The 16,040-nt window shown below is 49.9% G+C and overlaps 2 protein-coding genes across 3 annotated transcripts in view; one reads left to right on the top strand and one right to left on the bottom strand.

Annotated features, from left to right (window-relative positions):
• Positions 1-704, bottom strand: part of ACOT7 (acyl-CoA thioesterase 7) — a 100,790-nt gene extending 100,086 nt beyond the window's left edge. The window contains exon 1 of one of the 2 annotated variants that reach the window (XM_053899066.1): positions 555-704. In XM_053899066.1, coding sequence (XP_053755041.1) covers positions 555-685 — 131 coding nt within the window. In that variant the 5' untranslated portion in view covers positions 686-704. Of the gene's footprint in view, positions 1-117; positions 354-554 lie in introns of those variants that run through there. The other variant, XM_019461228.2, reaches the window with a different exon arrangement.
• The window catches only part of ESPN (espin), a 248,474-nt gene that overhangs the window by 188,186 nt on the left and 44,248 nt on the right, over positions 1-16,040 (top strand). The gene's annotated exons all lie outside the window — the stretch shown is intronic.

Genomic DNA, 16,040 nt, shown 5'->3' with positions numbered 1-16,040 from the left:
AACATTTAGAGGGGATGGGTATTTTCTGCTCCTCCGTTAACACCGACTCCCCGAAAAAGCCGAGGCAGACAGGAAAGGGACTGCATCTCTGCAGCCTCCGCCCACTCGGGTACCCACCGAGGGGCTCGCCTGGCAAGCTGGTAATCTGCACCCCACCTCTCAGGGGATCCGGCAGGCGATGCACCACCGCCCGGAGAACGCCCTCGGATTAGGGGGCTCAGCGGGACCCCGGCAGGGGCTCCGGCGCGCTCGGGCACCGGGCGGGGCGGGGCGGAGCGCCAGGGATGCGCATCGACCCCGCCCGGGGACGGCGCCGCGCCGAGTCCTCCCGCAAACGGCCTGCGTGGCCGCGGCGCCGTCCCCGGGATGCGCCTCAGGCCGCCGGCGCTGCGGGCCTTGAGGCGCATCCAGGCCTCGGCGGGAGGGCGGCGAGTCGGAGAAGCCGGGCCCGGCCGCGGGCTGGGGCGGGGGGCAGGGCGGGCTGGGGCGGGCGGGGGAGGCCCGGGCGCTGACTCGGCGTCCGGGCTGCTCGCCGCTCCGCGCGCCCCGCTTACCGGCAGATCTGGATGGCGGACGGGGTCTCCGCGGCGGGGCCCGACATGCTGGCGGCGTCGGCGAACGACTGAAAGAGAACGCAGGTGTCTGGCAGGCCTGGCGCGGAATGAATGAGCCCGGGCGGCGCCATGGAGGGGGAGGGTGGAGGCGGGGCCTGCGCGTCGGAGGGGCGGGACCTAGGCCCCGACGGCGAATCGAATGCGGTCTCCTGCGCAGGCCCCGCCCCCGCGCGCCCCGCCCCTCGGGCCGCCGCCGGCGCCCGGGGCGTCCGGTTCTGGCGGCGGTGGGGCGCGGTGGGGAGCCGCTTCCAGAAGGTTCGGCGACTGTTGGGCGGTGCCGAGCGCGGCAGCCGCGTGGATCAGCCTCGCCCCGCGCCGCGCGTGTCCGCGGGGGGGAGGGGCCGTCCCGGCAGCCGACGCTGGGCGGTTGCGGATACAGCGCCCCGGGAGGTGAGCGAGCCCGGGCTCGGAGGCCCTGGGGCTGGAGTGCGGCAGGAAGGCCTGCGGGGGTCCGCCTCCGGGGCTTGCACTCTCGAATCAGCCCCTGACGGGAAATTGGAGGTCCCCCCATCCCCCGTAAACGAGCATTTATGGCGGAGCTGCTGGGTATTGTGCTGGGAGGGCACGTGGGTGCGCAGAACCCGGAGTCCGGAGCCGGCGAGCTGGGCTGCAGACGACCAAGGACCCGGGATGGCCTACACCGCCGGCTGCAGGCAGGGAATCCGCCTACGCGGTCCGCTGCAGACCGCCTCGAGCTTCGTGCAGGATTTCCTGGAAGCCCTGAGCTTTTGCTTGGGGGTGTGCGTGCGGGCGGCGGTAGGGCGCCCTAAAGATGGTGAGCTGTTCTGTTGCACAGCCCAGGTCAAGTCTGGGTTGCAAAATAGGCTTAACACACACCACAGAGGGAAAAGGTGATTACATCTGTGTGCCAGAATTGCAGAGAGCTTTTTACTCCGTATAAGATGTGCCTTTTCCACATTTGTTACCGTGAACATAAATTGCTTTTGTAGTCAGATTTTTAAAAATCAAATAAAACCCACAAAATAGGCTCTTCAGTGAGATTTGAAAACCCATTTATACTAAACTAAATAGCTCTGAAGGAATCCTGTCTCATCCTGGTCAGTCCCGCATTATCAGACCCTAGAGGCAGCCCAGCTCATGTCTAAGTCCTTGGAATAGAGGGGACAGTCCGGATCACGTCTATGTTTTAAGACGATTGCATTAGAAATTTTGTTTTCTAGCGAGAGTTAAATTGATGCAAGCACCAAGGGTCACCAAGCCTATTTAACCACCACGTCGTCCCAGGATGGGTCCCAAAGGGAATAGATTTCTTAGGATGGGACCTAGCAGCAATAAACCAGATTTGGAGCCTTAGGCAAGGCAGTTTCCTTACCGGTCAGTTGGTAATATTTACCTGACCTTCCCCAGGAGAAATGAGGTAATGAATGTAAGGGGCCCAACACATCAATAATTTAGGGCCCTCCTTCCTTTTTGTTCTCACCTTTCTTACTCAAATGTCCTGTCTCTCCAAACAGTCTTCCCAGACGGTCAATGCAATGGAACAAGTCTTTACTGGGGCCCTGCCCTTTTTGTATAGGTGAGAGCATTCCCATGAAGTTGGATACCTTTTGTTCTTCGAAAACCTCAAAAAATCTGATTTGGAGACAAATCCGGGACACAAGAAACCTGACTGTGACCACTGCTGAACCATATTCCTAGACTAGGGAATGGGCTGAATGGTTCAGGATTAAATAGACTGGTCCCTCCCAGAGGGAGACAAAAAAAGAGATCTGGGACAACATCTGTACCTTTGGAAAAGGGTGTGGCTAAGCTTTGGCCCAAAGACAGCATCTGTCAACACTGTCCATGTGACAGCTCTTCTTGTAGCAGAGGGAGCCAGGGAACATGACCTTTCAGCCCAGATATTGTTGTGTCCTGCTTCTGTAGAGAAAATGATGCTCCAGGATTAACCACTTGTATGTCATCGCCAGTTGTTTATACTGTTGCCCAGTGTTCAAGGTCAGCAGTGGGGTGGGGGGTGGGGCAATCCCTTAGCAAAGCCATTACCAGTTAGCTTTACTACAGCGCTGGTGGATTTACACTGGTCTTTCACCTTACAGCCTCCCTCCTTCCCACGTCAGGTTTTTCCCTATTTTCTCAAGCTGTTGAGCCATTTCCGTCCCTGTCTTTCGGGGCAAAACTTCTCAGAAAAGCTGTTTATATATACACCCTCTGTCCTCTGTACCCCCCTCCCATTCTCTTCTGAACCCATTCCATCCCTGGGTTTTGTCTCTACAGCTCAGTTTGTCAAGGTCACTAATTCCTTCCCAAGTTGCTAAATCCAGTAATCTGTTGTCAGAAGTCATCCCTCTCGAAACGTGAACTCCTTGCCTTCCAAGACACCCCACGCTACTACTTTTCTGGCCACTTTGCTGGGTCTGCTCTGCTAGTTCTGCCATGTGGGATGCCCAGAACTCTCCCCCGAATTCTAGACTCTCGCCTAGACTCCTAGACTCACTAGACTCCTCATGCCTGGACCTCACATCACCCCAGTGGTGTTCTAGGCATCTCCCACTCCCCCTGAGACTGCTTCTCCCAGGCTTCCCCATTACAGTTTCTTTTTTCCAATTGTTCAAGCTAACAACTGGGGAGTCACCTGTGACTCATTTCTCTCCCATCCCTCATCCAACCCATCTGCAAATCCTGCCAGCTCTGCATCCAGAGTAAGTCTAGGCAAGCCAGTTAAGCGTCTGACTTCGTCTTAGGTCATGATTTCATGGTTAGTGAGTTCGAGCCCCGTATCAGGCTCTGTGCTGACAGCTCGGAGCGTGGAGCCTGCTTCAGATTCTTCCTGCCCCTCCCCCGCTCACACTCTGTCTCGCCTCAAAAATAAATAAACATTAGAAAACATTAAACAAGGAAAGTAAGTCTAGAATGTGCCCTGTCTCCCTGTAGCATTCCAAGCATCGTCCACACCTCTGTCCAGATGTCCTCATCTCCGCTCTCCCCATGCTTGCGTGGTCCCCACCGCCATGACCCCTCAGAGGGTCCTTGACTACAACTAACACCTCTTTCCTCAGGCACCCCCAAGCTTCAGCCCTCACTTCCTTGGGTCTTTACTAAAATATCACCTGTAAATAAGGCCTTCCCTGACCACCTGTCAAAAGCTGAGTTCCTCAGTAGTCCCTAATCTCTCCCTGGCTTAATTTTCCCCTTAGCTCTTAATGCCACTTAGTATATATTTTACTCATCTATTTTTTTTAATAAGTGAGTAAGACAGTTTTGTTTTTTTTTTAAACGTTTTATTTATTTTTGAGACAGAGAGAGACAGAGCATGAACAGGGGAGGGTGAGAGAGAGAGGGAGACACAGAATCTGAAACGGGCTCCAGGCTCTGAGCTGTCCGCACAGAGCCCGACGCGGGGCTCGAACTCACGGACCGCGAGATCACGACCTGAGCCGAAGTCGGATGCTTAACCGACTGAGCCACCCAGGCGCCCCGCGACCCTTTTATTATTTTTTTCAAGTCAGTAGGGAGTATTGGATATGAAGCAATGGGGACCCTCATACACCAATGGTGGAAACGTGAGTTAGGTGGACTCTTTGAAGAATAACAACCAAAAATAATTGCTAAAGCTTGAAACTGCCGTAGTCTTTGACCCAGAAACTCTACTACTGGGTACATCTCCAGTGTATTGGGCGTGAGGTCACCCAGAAGGGCTTCCAAAAGGATTCACAGCGGCACTGTTTGTGATAACCCCAAACTGGAACTCAAATGCCCGTCGGCAGTGCACCAGATCAGCGGATCGCAGCACGCTCATCAGCGCCATACTGAGTAGCCGTGGAAACCCACGAACTGCAGTTGCACACGACGAATCACAATGTGGGGGGAAAGAAGAAAGATCCCAAAGAACGTGTAGGACCAAGCCATGCACGCAAACAGCGAATACTCTATTCGTGCCAGTCCCAAAAGGGTAAGGGTTGGTGAAGATGTGGAGAAAAGGGAAGCCTTTGACACTGTTACTAGGAATGCAAATGGAAAACCATATGGCAACTCCTCACGAAGTGAAAAAGAGAACCACCTTATAATCCAGCAAGCCCACTTCTGGGTATATGTCCAAAGGAAATGAGACCACCATCTCGAAAAGGTATCTGTGCTGTAGTGCTCATTGTAGCATGACTCACGTTGAAACAGCCTAAGTGTCCATCAATGGATGGACAGGATCAGGAAAATTCAATATATATAAATTATATATTATAATTTTATACACACACACACACACACACACACACACGATGGGATACTATTCAGTCTTTAAAATGAAGGAAATCTTGCCATTGGCAACAACATAGATGAGCCTGGAGAGCATTATGCTAAGTGAAATAAGCCAGACAGAGAAATATAAATACCGCACAGTACGATTCAGGTAGAATCCTGTAAAAAAAAAAAAAAAATGTTGAACTCTTAGGAACAGAGAGTAGAAACGTGGTTGCCAGGGTTGGGGCTTAGGGGAAATGGGAAGAGGTTGGTAAAATGGTGCAAGCTTTTATCTGTAAGATGAATAAGGTCTCAGAATCTAATGCATAACGTGGTAACTATAGCTGAAAACGCTGTATTGCATAACGGGAATTTGCTAAGAATAAATAAACAACTCTGTTAGGAAAATATAAACAGGTGGTAAAAGAGTGTTGTCGGCAAGGAGGGTCACAGGGAACGAGGTGAGTGGGGGCGGTATTCACGTTTCTTCTCCTGACCGGGGTGATGGTATACGGGATCATTATTTTTTTATGCTGTAAATGTAAGTTTTATATTTTGTTTTTAATATGTATTTATTTATCTTGAGAGAGACAGAGACAGCACAAGTTGGGGAGAGGCAGAGAGAGAGAATCCCAAGCAGGCTCTGCACAGCCAGCACAGAGCCCGATGTAGGGCTCCATCACAGGAACTGTGAGATCATGACCTGAGCAGAAGTCAAGAGTCCGACGCTTAAGCGACTGAGCCGCCCAGGTGCCCCTGAATACCGTGTCTTAAACTGAAGATTTGACTCCGGCGTAAGCATGAATTTATCACTCAGAGCTGTGAAAGAGAAGGGGCCAAAGAAACACCGGGTGCATGCCCCTGAAACTGCCCGTGTGTCCTTGAGCACCATTCACCTGACCCATGCCTGGAAAGGGGTGAGGCAGAGGCGGGGTAACAGGCTGGGGGCTGGCTGTAGACCCCCAGAGAAGGGCTCCCGGGAAGTGCACTTAGCACCACGTATCGGTGTCACTGCCGTTGCCTCCTTCACATGGGAGAGCAGGCCCTCTGAGTAAATGCAGAGACCTTTCTGCGAGCCTTTGTCCAGAAGTCACATGAAGCTCACCCTTGGGGAGCCCCAGCAGACTGCCAGAGTCAAGGGACCTTCTGTGACTGGGTGGGAGATGAGTCGCAGACAGAGGAGGGAGGCCGATCAGAGAGAGAGGGATGTAGGCTTAGGAGCGAGGGCCCCAGGCCGTGCTGCATGAGCCCCGTGCGGCCTCGCATTGTCTCCTGATGCATCTGTGCCCTGGCTCTCTTGTTAGGAGACACGGGGAAACGACAGCAACTGCCCCGCTGGTTGTTGGACGAAAGAAATAAGTTGATATCATAAGGCACTTGGAATAGGATGTGGCACAAGAGAAAAGGTCAGCTTAAGTTTTCGTGAACCAGCTTGTGAAGCCCAGTTGTCCTGAGGTCCTGGGGGCTCCGGGGATGATTTGATCAGATGGGATGCCGTCTGCCTTGTGCCAGAGCACTCTAACTGGGGTCCCGGAAGAAGACCCCGATTAGTTCAAGCAGGCACCAGTACAAGAAAAGGACAGTGCTGGATTCTCCAAGGCTCACCATGTCCTTTTGGGTGTCAGGCACCAGATGCAGCCTGGAAGGGGCCACCTGGCCCCTCTGGGCCCTCTGTCTCCTTCTGATGTCAATGACATCTAGCTGCTGTTGTTGTTGTTGTCTTAATGTTTATTTATTTTTGAGAAAGAGAGTACACGCGGGGGAGGAGCAGAGAGAGAAGAAAAAAGGATATGAAGCAGGGCTCGAACTCACAAACCTCGAGTTCATGACCTGAGCCAAAGTGAGACACTCAATCGACTGGGCCACCCAGGTGCCCCAATATTTAGCTGTTTTACTAAAGATTTGTTTTTCCTCCTAAGAGATGCTGGACCCTTCGTGATTCTAGCAACTTGTCTCTATTCAGTAGCATCTTGTCTACTGCATTGAGTGGACAAGCCCCTCCATCTGTTGCCAGCAGGAAACCTACAAAGGCTGAGCATGGCCTCCGTCTCAGGGAGGACTACAGAGGCTGCTTAGAGACCTCACTGGTACCCAGCCCACTCCTAACACCTGTAAGATCAAGCCCTGGGGCTCTGACCCCACAGTGAGCCACTCTGAGGAAACCCAGACCTGATAAACCACCGGTTTGAAAGCAGGACCCATAATCCAAGAGGACAAGCAAAGAACAAATTGGTCCTTACACGGAGAAGAAAAACACCCAAGGGTTTAGAATAGACAAGAGATGCACTTTCCAAGTGAAGCATTTAGAAATCATCCCTTCGACTCGTAAGTAGGTCAAACTGTAAATCTAGAATTATAGCCTTGTCCGGGTGCCTGCATTAGAGTGTTGGTGAGAGATGATCTTCAAAGTGCCTTTAGAGGTGAGAGTTCCCTTCCTTTGTAAGCCCGTGGCCCTTGGGCGCTGTGTCTGAAGCTCTGTGGCTCCACCTAGGGGCCGAGCCCCCAAGCCTCTGCATCCTTCCCTAGGCCCTGGCCCCAGCCTGGGTTCCACCCGCCTTCAGATCCTGCTAAAAATCAAAATAAACTTCCCCTTACTAAAACTTATACCAGGAACCCTGTGATTACAACAAAAACCACTCAGAGTGAGAGAAATTCTATTTTTTTTCCCACACACGTGATAATTAAAAAAACTGGGGTATAATTACAGTTTCTCAAAGGCCCTGGGGGAAAAATGATGCTGGTTTCATGCATCAAGTAATTGCTGTTTGAAGAGTCAAAGGGCCCTAATTTGCTAGAGATACTTAAATCAGATCCCACATGGTTGTGTGAGTCGCGAAGAACCCTGGAGGGCACAGCTCCCAGGCTCCCAGCCCCACCCCCTGTTCTCTGCCTGTGACAGGCTCCCCAGAGAAGCGACTGCTGTGTAACCAAACCCTTGCCTGGCGAGAGCTTTGGGTGACCCCTCCAAATGCTCATCTAAATGCTCAGGTCACTGAGGGAACAGAACCGCTTTTATGCCTCAGCGGTCCAGTAACACAGGTTGGATTTGGTGTTCGTGTCCTTAAGAGGGTTCATTTCATAATTGGTCTTGGGAAGGCTGACTAGTTGGGTGAAGAGGTTAAAGGGAGGGATCCAGGGGCGCCTGGATGATCACGATCGCGCATTCATGGGTTCGAGCCTGGCATAGGGCTCTGTGCTGACAGCTAGGAGCCTGGGGCCTGCTTTGGATTCTGTGTCTCCCTCTCTCTCTGCCCCTCCCCTGCTCATGCTCTGTCTCTCAAAAAATAAAATAAAACATTAAAAAAGAAAGAGGGGGGAAGGATGCAGAGCCCTGCAGCAGGGCCCCACCTTCAGGCACACCTAGCTGTGTGGCTTCAGGTAAGTACCTTGACCTCTCTGTGCTTCAGTCTCCTCATCTACAAAATGAGAATAACAGTAAACACCTCATAGGGTTTTTATGAGGTATCAGTGAGTTAATACATAAAAGTCGTTGAGAGCAGTGCCTGGTGCATAGGGAGGGCTCAATAAATGGTAGTTGACAGTATGACTAGTTAATGAAGATTATTGTTGTGCATTTAACAAAAATTTATTGAGCATTTTATACATGCCAGGCCGTGTACTGGGCACCACCATCATGCCTATGATACCACACAGAAACCGTCTAGATATTTTTTTTAAGCTGATTTATTTGGAGAGAGCGTGTGCACTAACAGGGGAGGGGCAGAGAGAGAGGGAGGGGGAGAGAGAGAGAGAGAGAGAGAGAGAGAGAGAGAGAGAGAGAGAGAATTGTAAGCAGGCTCCGTGGTGTCAGCACAGAAGCCTGACGCAGGGCTTGAACTCACAAACCGTGAGATCATGACATGAGCTGAGATGAAGAGTTGGAAGCTTAACCTACCGAGCCACCCAGGTGCCCCAGAAACCATCTAGATATTTATACATAAGGCATACGTGCAGGAAAATGCACAGTCATAATCGTACAGTTGATTATCACAAAATAAATACACCCATTAGCCCCCCAGACCGCGAATGATGACATCACCAACACCCCAGAAAGCTCCCGCCTGTGCTCTCCCAGAAACGGCACCCCTCCCTGGTACAGACGATCGCCGTGTACAACGTCGGTGTGACAGGTGGCCGTGGCTGCTGCCGGGAGCAGTGGTCTGCTTGCTTTTGTCACTGCATAGCATCCATCGCATGAGCATAAGCCTTCGCTACATTTCCGACCCAGCATTTCCAAAAGCGGTGTCCTTACTCCTCACTCTTGCTAGACCACTGTTCTCTGGCTCTCAAGTCCTCTGAGCCTGCCGGCCATCACTGCCCGGTAGTCTTCCGGTCACGGAGAGGTCATGGCCCCACATTCCTTGTCAAAGTGCTCAGCTGCCCCCGCACCGTTTATTCTCCCACGTTCCGTGTGTCCTCTGCTCTTTTTGCCCTCTTTTCCTGCCCTCTTTCGGGTTGTGGGTTTTTATGGTTCCACATCATCTCCCCATCGTGTCTTCTTAACTGTGCCTGTTCCCAGTGCGTGCTCTGTGGACCCCTGGCGGTCCTCGTGTCTAACAAATATACAGGGTTTTCTCAGAAGCTTCCTGATGTGTGGCGAGACTATATCATGAAATCAGTCGGTATTTCGAAGATCTGCATAACTCAGGGAAGCGATATTTTTCAGATGACTAACGCATGATGTTACGTAATCACACGTGGGTAAAAGACCCATTCAAAATGCCAGATAGGGTGCCTGGCTGGCTGAGTGGCTGGAACGTGAGAGTCTTGATTTCGGGGTGGTGAGTTCGAACCCCACATTGGACATAAAGCTTACTTTTTTAAAAAGTGCCAGATAGGGGCATCTGGGTGGCTCAGTTGGTTAAGCCTCTGACTTTGGCTCAGGTCATGATCCCGCGGTCCGTGGGTTCGAGCCCCGCATCAGGCTCTGTGCTGACAGCTCGGAGCCTGGAGCCTGCTTCTAATTCTGTGTCTCCCTCTCTCTCTCTCTGCCCCTTCACAGCTGGTGCTCTGTCTCTGTCTCCCTCGAAAATAAACATCAAAAAATTTAAAAATAAATACATTAATTAAAAAGTGCCAGATAGATCAGTGGAATTAACGTAACAGAGCATGACGAAGCAGTATATCCATATGGTTTTGGATTCTGTATTGCAGCTGACCTTGAAGGAGTTAGCACCTGTTGGGTTTTGATGTCGTAGCAAAGAAAAGTATCCACAAGTTTCTGAAAAGACTATTAAAACATTAAAATACTCCTCCTTTGGGGCACCTGGGTGGCTCAGTCGGTTGAGCGTCCAACTTTGGCTCAGATGGTCCGTGGTGATCTCGTGGTCTGTGGGTTCGAGCCCCACATCAGGCTCGCTGCTGTCAGCCTAACAGTGTAGAGCCCGCTTCAGACCCTCTGTCCCCCTCTCTCTGCTCCTCCCCTGCTTGCGCCGTCTCCAAAATAAATAAGTATGAAAAAAAATTTTTTTTAAATACTTCTCCTTTTCCCAACGATATATTTGTGTGTGTTTTCATACGCTTCCATGGGAACAACATATCAGAACACGCGGAGTGCAAGAGATAGGAGAATCTAGCTGTCTTCTAGTAATGCAGATAGCAAAGAGATTGGCAAAGCTATAAAAAACCATACCGCGCTTGTCTCCAAATAGTTTCGTTTTGAAAAAATGTATCATTGAAAAGATGCATATGCTGACAAGTAATGCACGTATTGTTGTTTCTAGTGAATTAACACGTAAAGCTTTAAAACTTCTTTTTAATCTCTACTAGAGTAGATATCGATAGGTATAATCTACATAAAGTTGAGTTTAAAACGTCTTCCAGGGGCGCGTGGGTGGCTCAGTCGGTTAAGTGTCCGACTTTGGCTCAGGTCATGATCTCACAGCTCGTGGGTTCCAGTCCTGCATCGGGCCTGTGCTGACAGCTCGGAGCCTGGACCCTGCTTCAGATTCTGTGTCTCCCTCTCTCTCTGCCCCTCCCCCTCTCAAAAATAAACAATAAAATAAAATAAAATAAAATAAAATAAAATAAAATAAAATAAAATAAAATTGAGTGTCTCACTTTGGCTCAGCTAACAACACAAGTGGATGAACTTTCCAGGACTTCTATAACAAAGTAGCACAAACTGAATGGCTTAAAACAATAGACATTTATTTTCTCACAGTTCTGAAGCCAGAAGTCCCAAAGTAAGATGTCAGCAGGGCCACGCTCCCTCTAAAGGCCATAGGGAAGAATCCTTCCTTCCCCTCTTGCTTCGGGTGACCCCTGGTGCTCCTTGGCTTGAAGCTGCATCACCCCAATCTCTGCCTCATCTTCACAGGGCCATCTTCTCTCTGCCCTACTGTCCTCTTGTCCTCTCCTCTTTTTCTTTTTCCTTTAAGTAGGCTTCATGCCCAACACAGGGCTTGAACTCCCAACCCTGAGATCAAGGCCTGAGCTGAGCTCAAGAGTTGGACACTTAAACAGCTGAGCCACGCAGGCGCCCCTGTCCTCTCCTCTTCTCATAAGGGCACCGATCCTTGGATTTAAATTTTTTTTAATGTTTATTTATTTCGAGAGAGAGAAAGAGAGAGACAGAGACAGAGAGAGCACAAGCAGTAGAGGGGCAGAGAGAGGGAGACACGGAATCCAAAGTAGGCTTCAGGCTCTGGGCTGTCAGCACAGAGCCCAATGCGGGGCTCGAACTCTTGAGCTGTGAGATCATGACCAGAAGCTCAACCGACTGAGCCACCCAGGCGCCCCTAGCAATGTTTGGATGTAGAGCCCACCTTAATCCAGTATGACATCGTCTTCGATTAATTCCATCAGCAAAGATCCTATTTCCAAATAAGGTCACATTCTGAGGTTCCAGATAGATGTGAATTTTTAGTCTATTTTTACTGACCCCACTCCAAATAGTTTACTACTGAAAAGAAATGCCCTGAGCAGAGTGATATATCAGGAAGTAAAGTCATATGGGGGAGGGGGGACTAGAAATGATGGAGGGTGGAACTGGCCTCACCACTGCGGGACGGGAGCCCCTCAGGACCCGGCCCGCCTCCCCGCCTGGCCATGAGGTTAATAACTAGGATTAAGTTATTACAGGGGCGCCTGGATGGCGCAGTCGGTTAAGCGTCCGACTTCAGCCAGGTCACGATCTCGCGGTCCGTGAGTTCGAGCCCCGCGTCAGGCTCTGGGCTGATGGCTCGGAGCCTGGAGCCTGTTTCCGATTCTGTGTCTCCCTCTCTCTCTGCCCCTCCCCCGTTCATGCTCTGTCTCTCTCTGTCCCAAAAATAAATAAAAAACGTTGAAAAAAAAATTTTAAAGTTATTACAGAGCCTAGCTGGGCTGTGCTGGACCTGGTGACAGAGGACAGGGACCACACACCCCCAAGGAGCTACAGGTCCTGGAGAGAACACACAGGACCGGATTCGGAGGTTGCTCGAAGAGTTGGAAAATAGAGTTGGTTAAGGGAGCGTGTATTGCTTTGGGAGCATCATCCCAGGACACTGGCTGTATCACACGGGCATTTACCCCTTGAGATGGTGCGGTCACGTGGCTAAGGTGGCTCTCGGTGGCATGACGAGGTGATGGCCCACTCTAAGGGAGGCCGGCCGCGCCTGAAAGGCTCAGAGGAGGGGCCCTGCTACCACGGACGTGCCATGTAAGGCTGGACAAGCCCCCAGATGAGAAGGCTACTTGGGAGTACCCGGAGGACACACGTTCGTAAGGAAGGCACAGCGAAGGTGCACCTGCGTCACGAAGAGGCAGAGCAGCGGGCAACAGCAGAAGACGCCGTTTCAGGAGCAGGACCACTGTCATCCCAGGATGATGGACTCCAAAACAGGAGAGGCCAGATGGCAGCGCTTAACCGTCAGAAGCCGGGAGCTCGGGATGATTGTACTGAGTGGCAGAGACAAGGTGGCCACCAGGGAGGCCTGGGCCACAGAGAGTTGTGATGGCCATGAAAACAGCGTCCCAGCGTCCCAACATGGGCGTGGCTCCGTCTGTATAGTTAGAGGAAATAAAGAATGCTTACCGGGGCCTGTGGCATCGGCCCCAATAAAAAGCGATGATTCCTTGCCTGTCTTCCATTACCTGAGACAATTTTTGGGCGTGGAACCCACCGACTGAAGGAAGGCTGGGCCCCCAGGACTTTGCAACACGAAGTAAATGTATATAATACTGATTCCTCCTGGATTTCCCCCCAAGAACCAATGGCCCTTACGTGGCTAACTGTGCCCTAGGGGAGGTAGCATGTGTGAACGTTTCCTGGGCCATTGGACACAGAGTCCAAGTTCATAAGGATCCTTGAAGATCCAAAGTGTCGTCACATACCCTCTTCGAATGGGAACGTGAGTGACAGGGGCCAGGTCATTAATGGAGCCCTTCCTGGTCCTGTCGGGCTCACAGTGGGTCCACCGAGTGTGTGAACATTTCACACATGTGTGAACATTTCACACATGTGTCATTTCTCTGGTCCCCCAAAGTATAACTGGAATACAGAAACTTGATATTTGGGACCACCCCCACATTAATTCTGTGGTCTGTAGGGTAAGACCTATCATAGAGGGGAAGGTCAGGTGTAAACCTCTCAATCAGAAACTTCCTGGGCTTTAGGAAATTACCTCTAATCTAGGAGGGAGCAGTATTATGATGTGTGGGTTAGGAGAATATAGAATGGTGAGGGGCGCCTAGGTGGCTCAGTCAGTTGATTGTCCGACTTCGGCTCGTGTCGTGATCTCTCGGTTCATGAGTTTGAACCCCAAATCGGGCTCGTTGCTGTCAGCACGGAACCCACTTCAGATCCTCTGTTCCCCCCTCTCTCTGCGCCTCCCCTGCTCACACGCTGTCTCTCTCAAAACTAAATACACATTAAAATAAAGAAAGAATATAGAATGATGAGGGGCATCTGGGTGGCTCAGTCACTTAAGCATATGACTCTTGGTTTCAGCTCAGGCCAGGATCTCACGGTTCGTGGGATCGAGCCCCACATCGGGCACGTGAATTCACTGACAGTGGAGCCTGCTTGGGATTCTCCCTCCCTCTCTCTCTCTGCCCCTCCCCTGCTGCAAACAAAATCAAAGTGACAAACGTGATAAACGGCATTCTATATTCTTTTTTTTTAATTTAAGTTTATTTAATGGTTATAGAATGGTGAGACACGGGACAGTTAGTCACTGTGGTTTTGTTTGCACAACTATATACACATTATAGCATCCTCTGTGCCTGAGCCAAACTTGACAAAGTCATATTAACGAGATTGGGAAAGTGAAGGACTCAGCAGAGTATGCTTTTAAGCTGGAACTAAAGAAAAACCTGAAACAGAGACAACCAAGACTGGGGGGCCTCGGTGGCTCTGTAGGTTGAACGTCCAACTTCGCTCAGGTCATGATCTCGTGGTTCGTGGGTTCAAGCCCCACGTTGGGCTCTGGGCTGACAGCTCAGAGCCTGGAGCCTGTTTCTCCCTGTCTCTCTCCCCTCCCCTGCTCGTGTTCTCTCTCTCTCTCAAAAATAAATAAACATTAAAAAAAAAAAGATGAATGAAAGCATAGTGGGAAAATATCTGTCCCTTAATTTAAACCCCTCCCACACAATTCTTTGTTTAGAAGTGAAGCACTACGGTGTGTGTGTGTGTCTGTGTGTGTGTGTGTGCGCTCACATCATTTTCTTAAGTAGGGTGTTAATTTTGGAATCGAAGGATAGTTAGCATCTGTTAACAGTATGTATACTAATAAGTTACTAAACTTATCATTAAGTTACTAACGAATTCTTTCTTTTTTAAATTTTTTAAATGTTTATTTACTTTTGAGAGAGAGACACACAGAGAGTGAGCAGGGGAGGGACAGAGAGAGAGAGAGAGAGGGAGACACAGAATCCAAAGCAGGCTCCAGGCTCCGAGCTGTCAGCACAGAGCCCAATGCGGGGCTCGAACTCACTAACCGCGAGGTCATGACCTGAGGGTAATGCAGACGCTCAACTGACTGAGTCACCCCGCACCCCCTTTCTTCCTTTTTTTTTAAGTTTATTTGAGAGAGAGAGCACGCACAAGTGGGGGAGGGTCAGAGAGGAGAGAGAGAATCCCAAGCAGGCTCTGCACTGTCAGCAAGGAGCCCAATGCTGGTCTTGATTTCGGGAACCTCGAGATCGTGACCTCAGCTGAAGTTGGACGCCTAACTGACTGAGCCACCCAGGCATCCCTTTAATTATTTTTTTTTAAGTGCAAACCTCTGAGAAAATTGGACGGCCACATGAAAAAAATGAGACTGGACCACTTTCTCACCACACACACACATAAACTCACAACGGATTAAAGACCTACATGTGACACTTAAAACCATAAAACTCCTTGAAGAAAACACAAGCAGTAATCTCTCTGACATCAGTCGTAACATCTTTCTCGACATTCTCCTCAGGCAAGGGAAACAAAAGCAAAATTAAACTCTTGGGATTACATCAAAATAAAAAGCTTTTGCTCGGTTAAGGAAACCATTAACAAAACGACTCGGAAACGTACTAGATGGGAAAAGGTATTTGCAAACAGCATATGTGATAAGGGATTAATATCCAAAATATACAAAGAACTTATACGACTCAACACCAAAAGGCCAAATGATTCGATTAAAATGGGCAGAAGACATGAATAGCTATCCATCCAAAGAAGACCACAGATGCATGAAAAGATGCTCAACATCACTCATCAGCAGGGAAATGCAAATCAAAATGACGAGGCATCACCCCACACCTGTCAGATCGGCTAAAATCAACAACCCCAGAAACAACAGGTGTCGGTGAGGATGTGGAGAGAAAGGAACCTTCTTGCCCTGTTGGTGGGAACGCAAACTGGTGCAGCCACTGTGGAAACGAGTACGGAGGTTCCTCAAAAAATTAAAAATAGAATTATGACCCAGTGATTCCATTACCGGGATCTACCCAAAGAAAACAAAACTCTACTTTGAAAAGACATAGGCACCCCTATGTTTATCACAGCATTATTTGCAATAGCAAAGATAAGGAAGCAACCCAAGTGCCCATAGACAAAGACGACAAAGAAGGATAAAGGAGATGTGAGATATATCACATATATATATAAATGGAATATTATTCAGCCATAAGAAAGAATGAGATCTTGCCATTGGTGACAACATGGGTGGACCGAGAAGGTATCATGCTAAGCAAAATAAGTCACTCAGAGAAAGACAAATATGATTTCACTCATAATGTAGAATCTAAAAAAAACAAAACAAATGA

This window comes from Panthera pardus, unplaced genomic scaffold (assembly GCF_024362965.1).
Source record: "Panthera pardus isolate Hobbes unplaced genomic scaffold, ASM2436296v1 HiC_scaffold_11, whole genome shotgun sequence".
Taxonomy (NCBI): Eukaryota; Metazoa; Chordata; class Mammalia; order Carnivora; family Felidae; genus Panthera; species Panthera pardus.
Note: the sequence above shows the minus strand (reverse complement) of the source record. Positions and strands in the feature narration are given on the sequence as shown.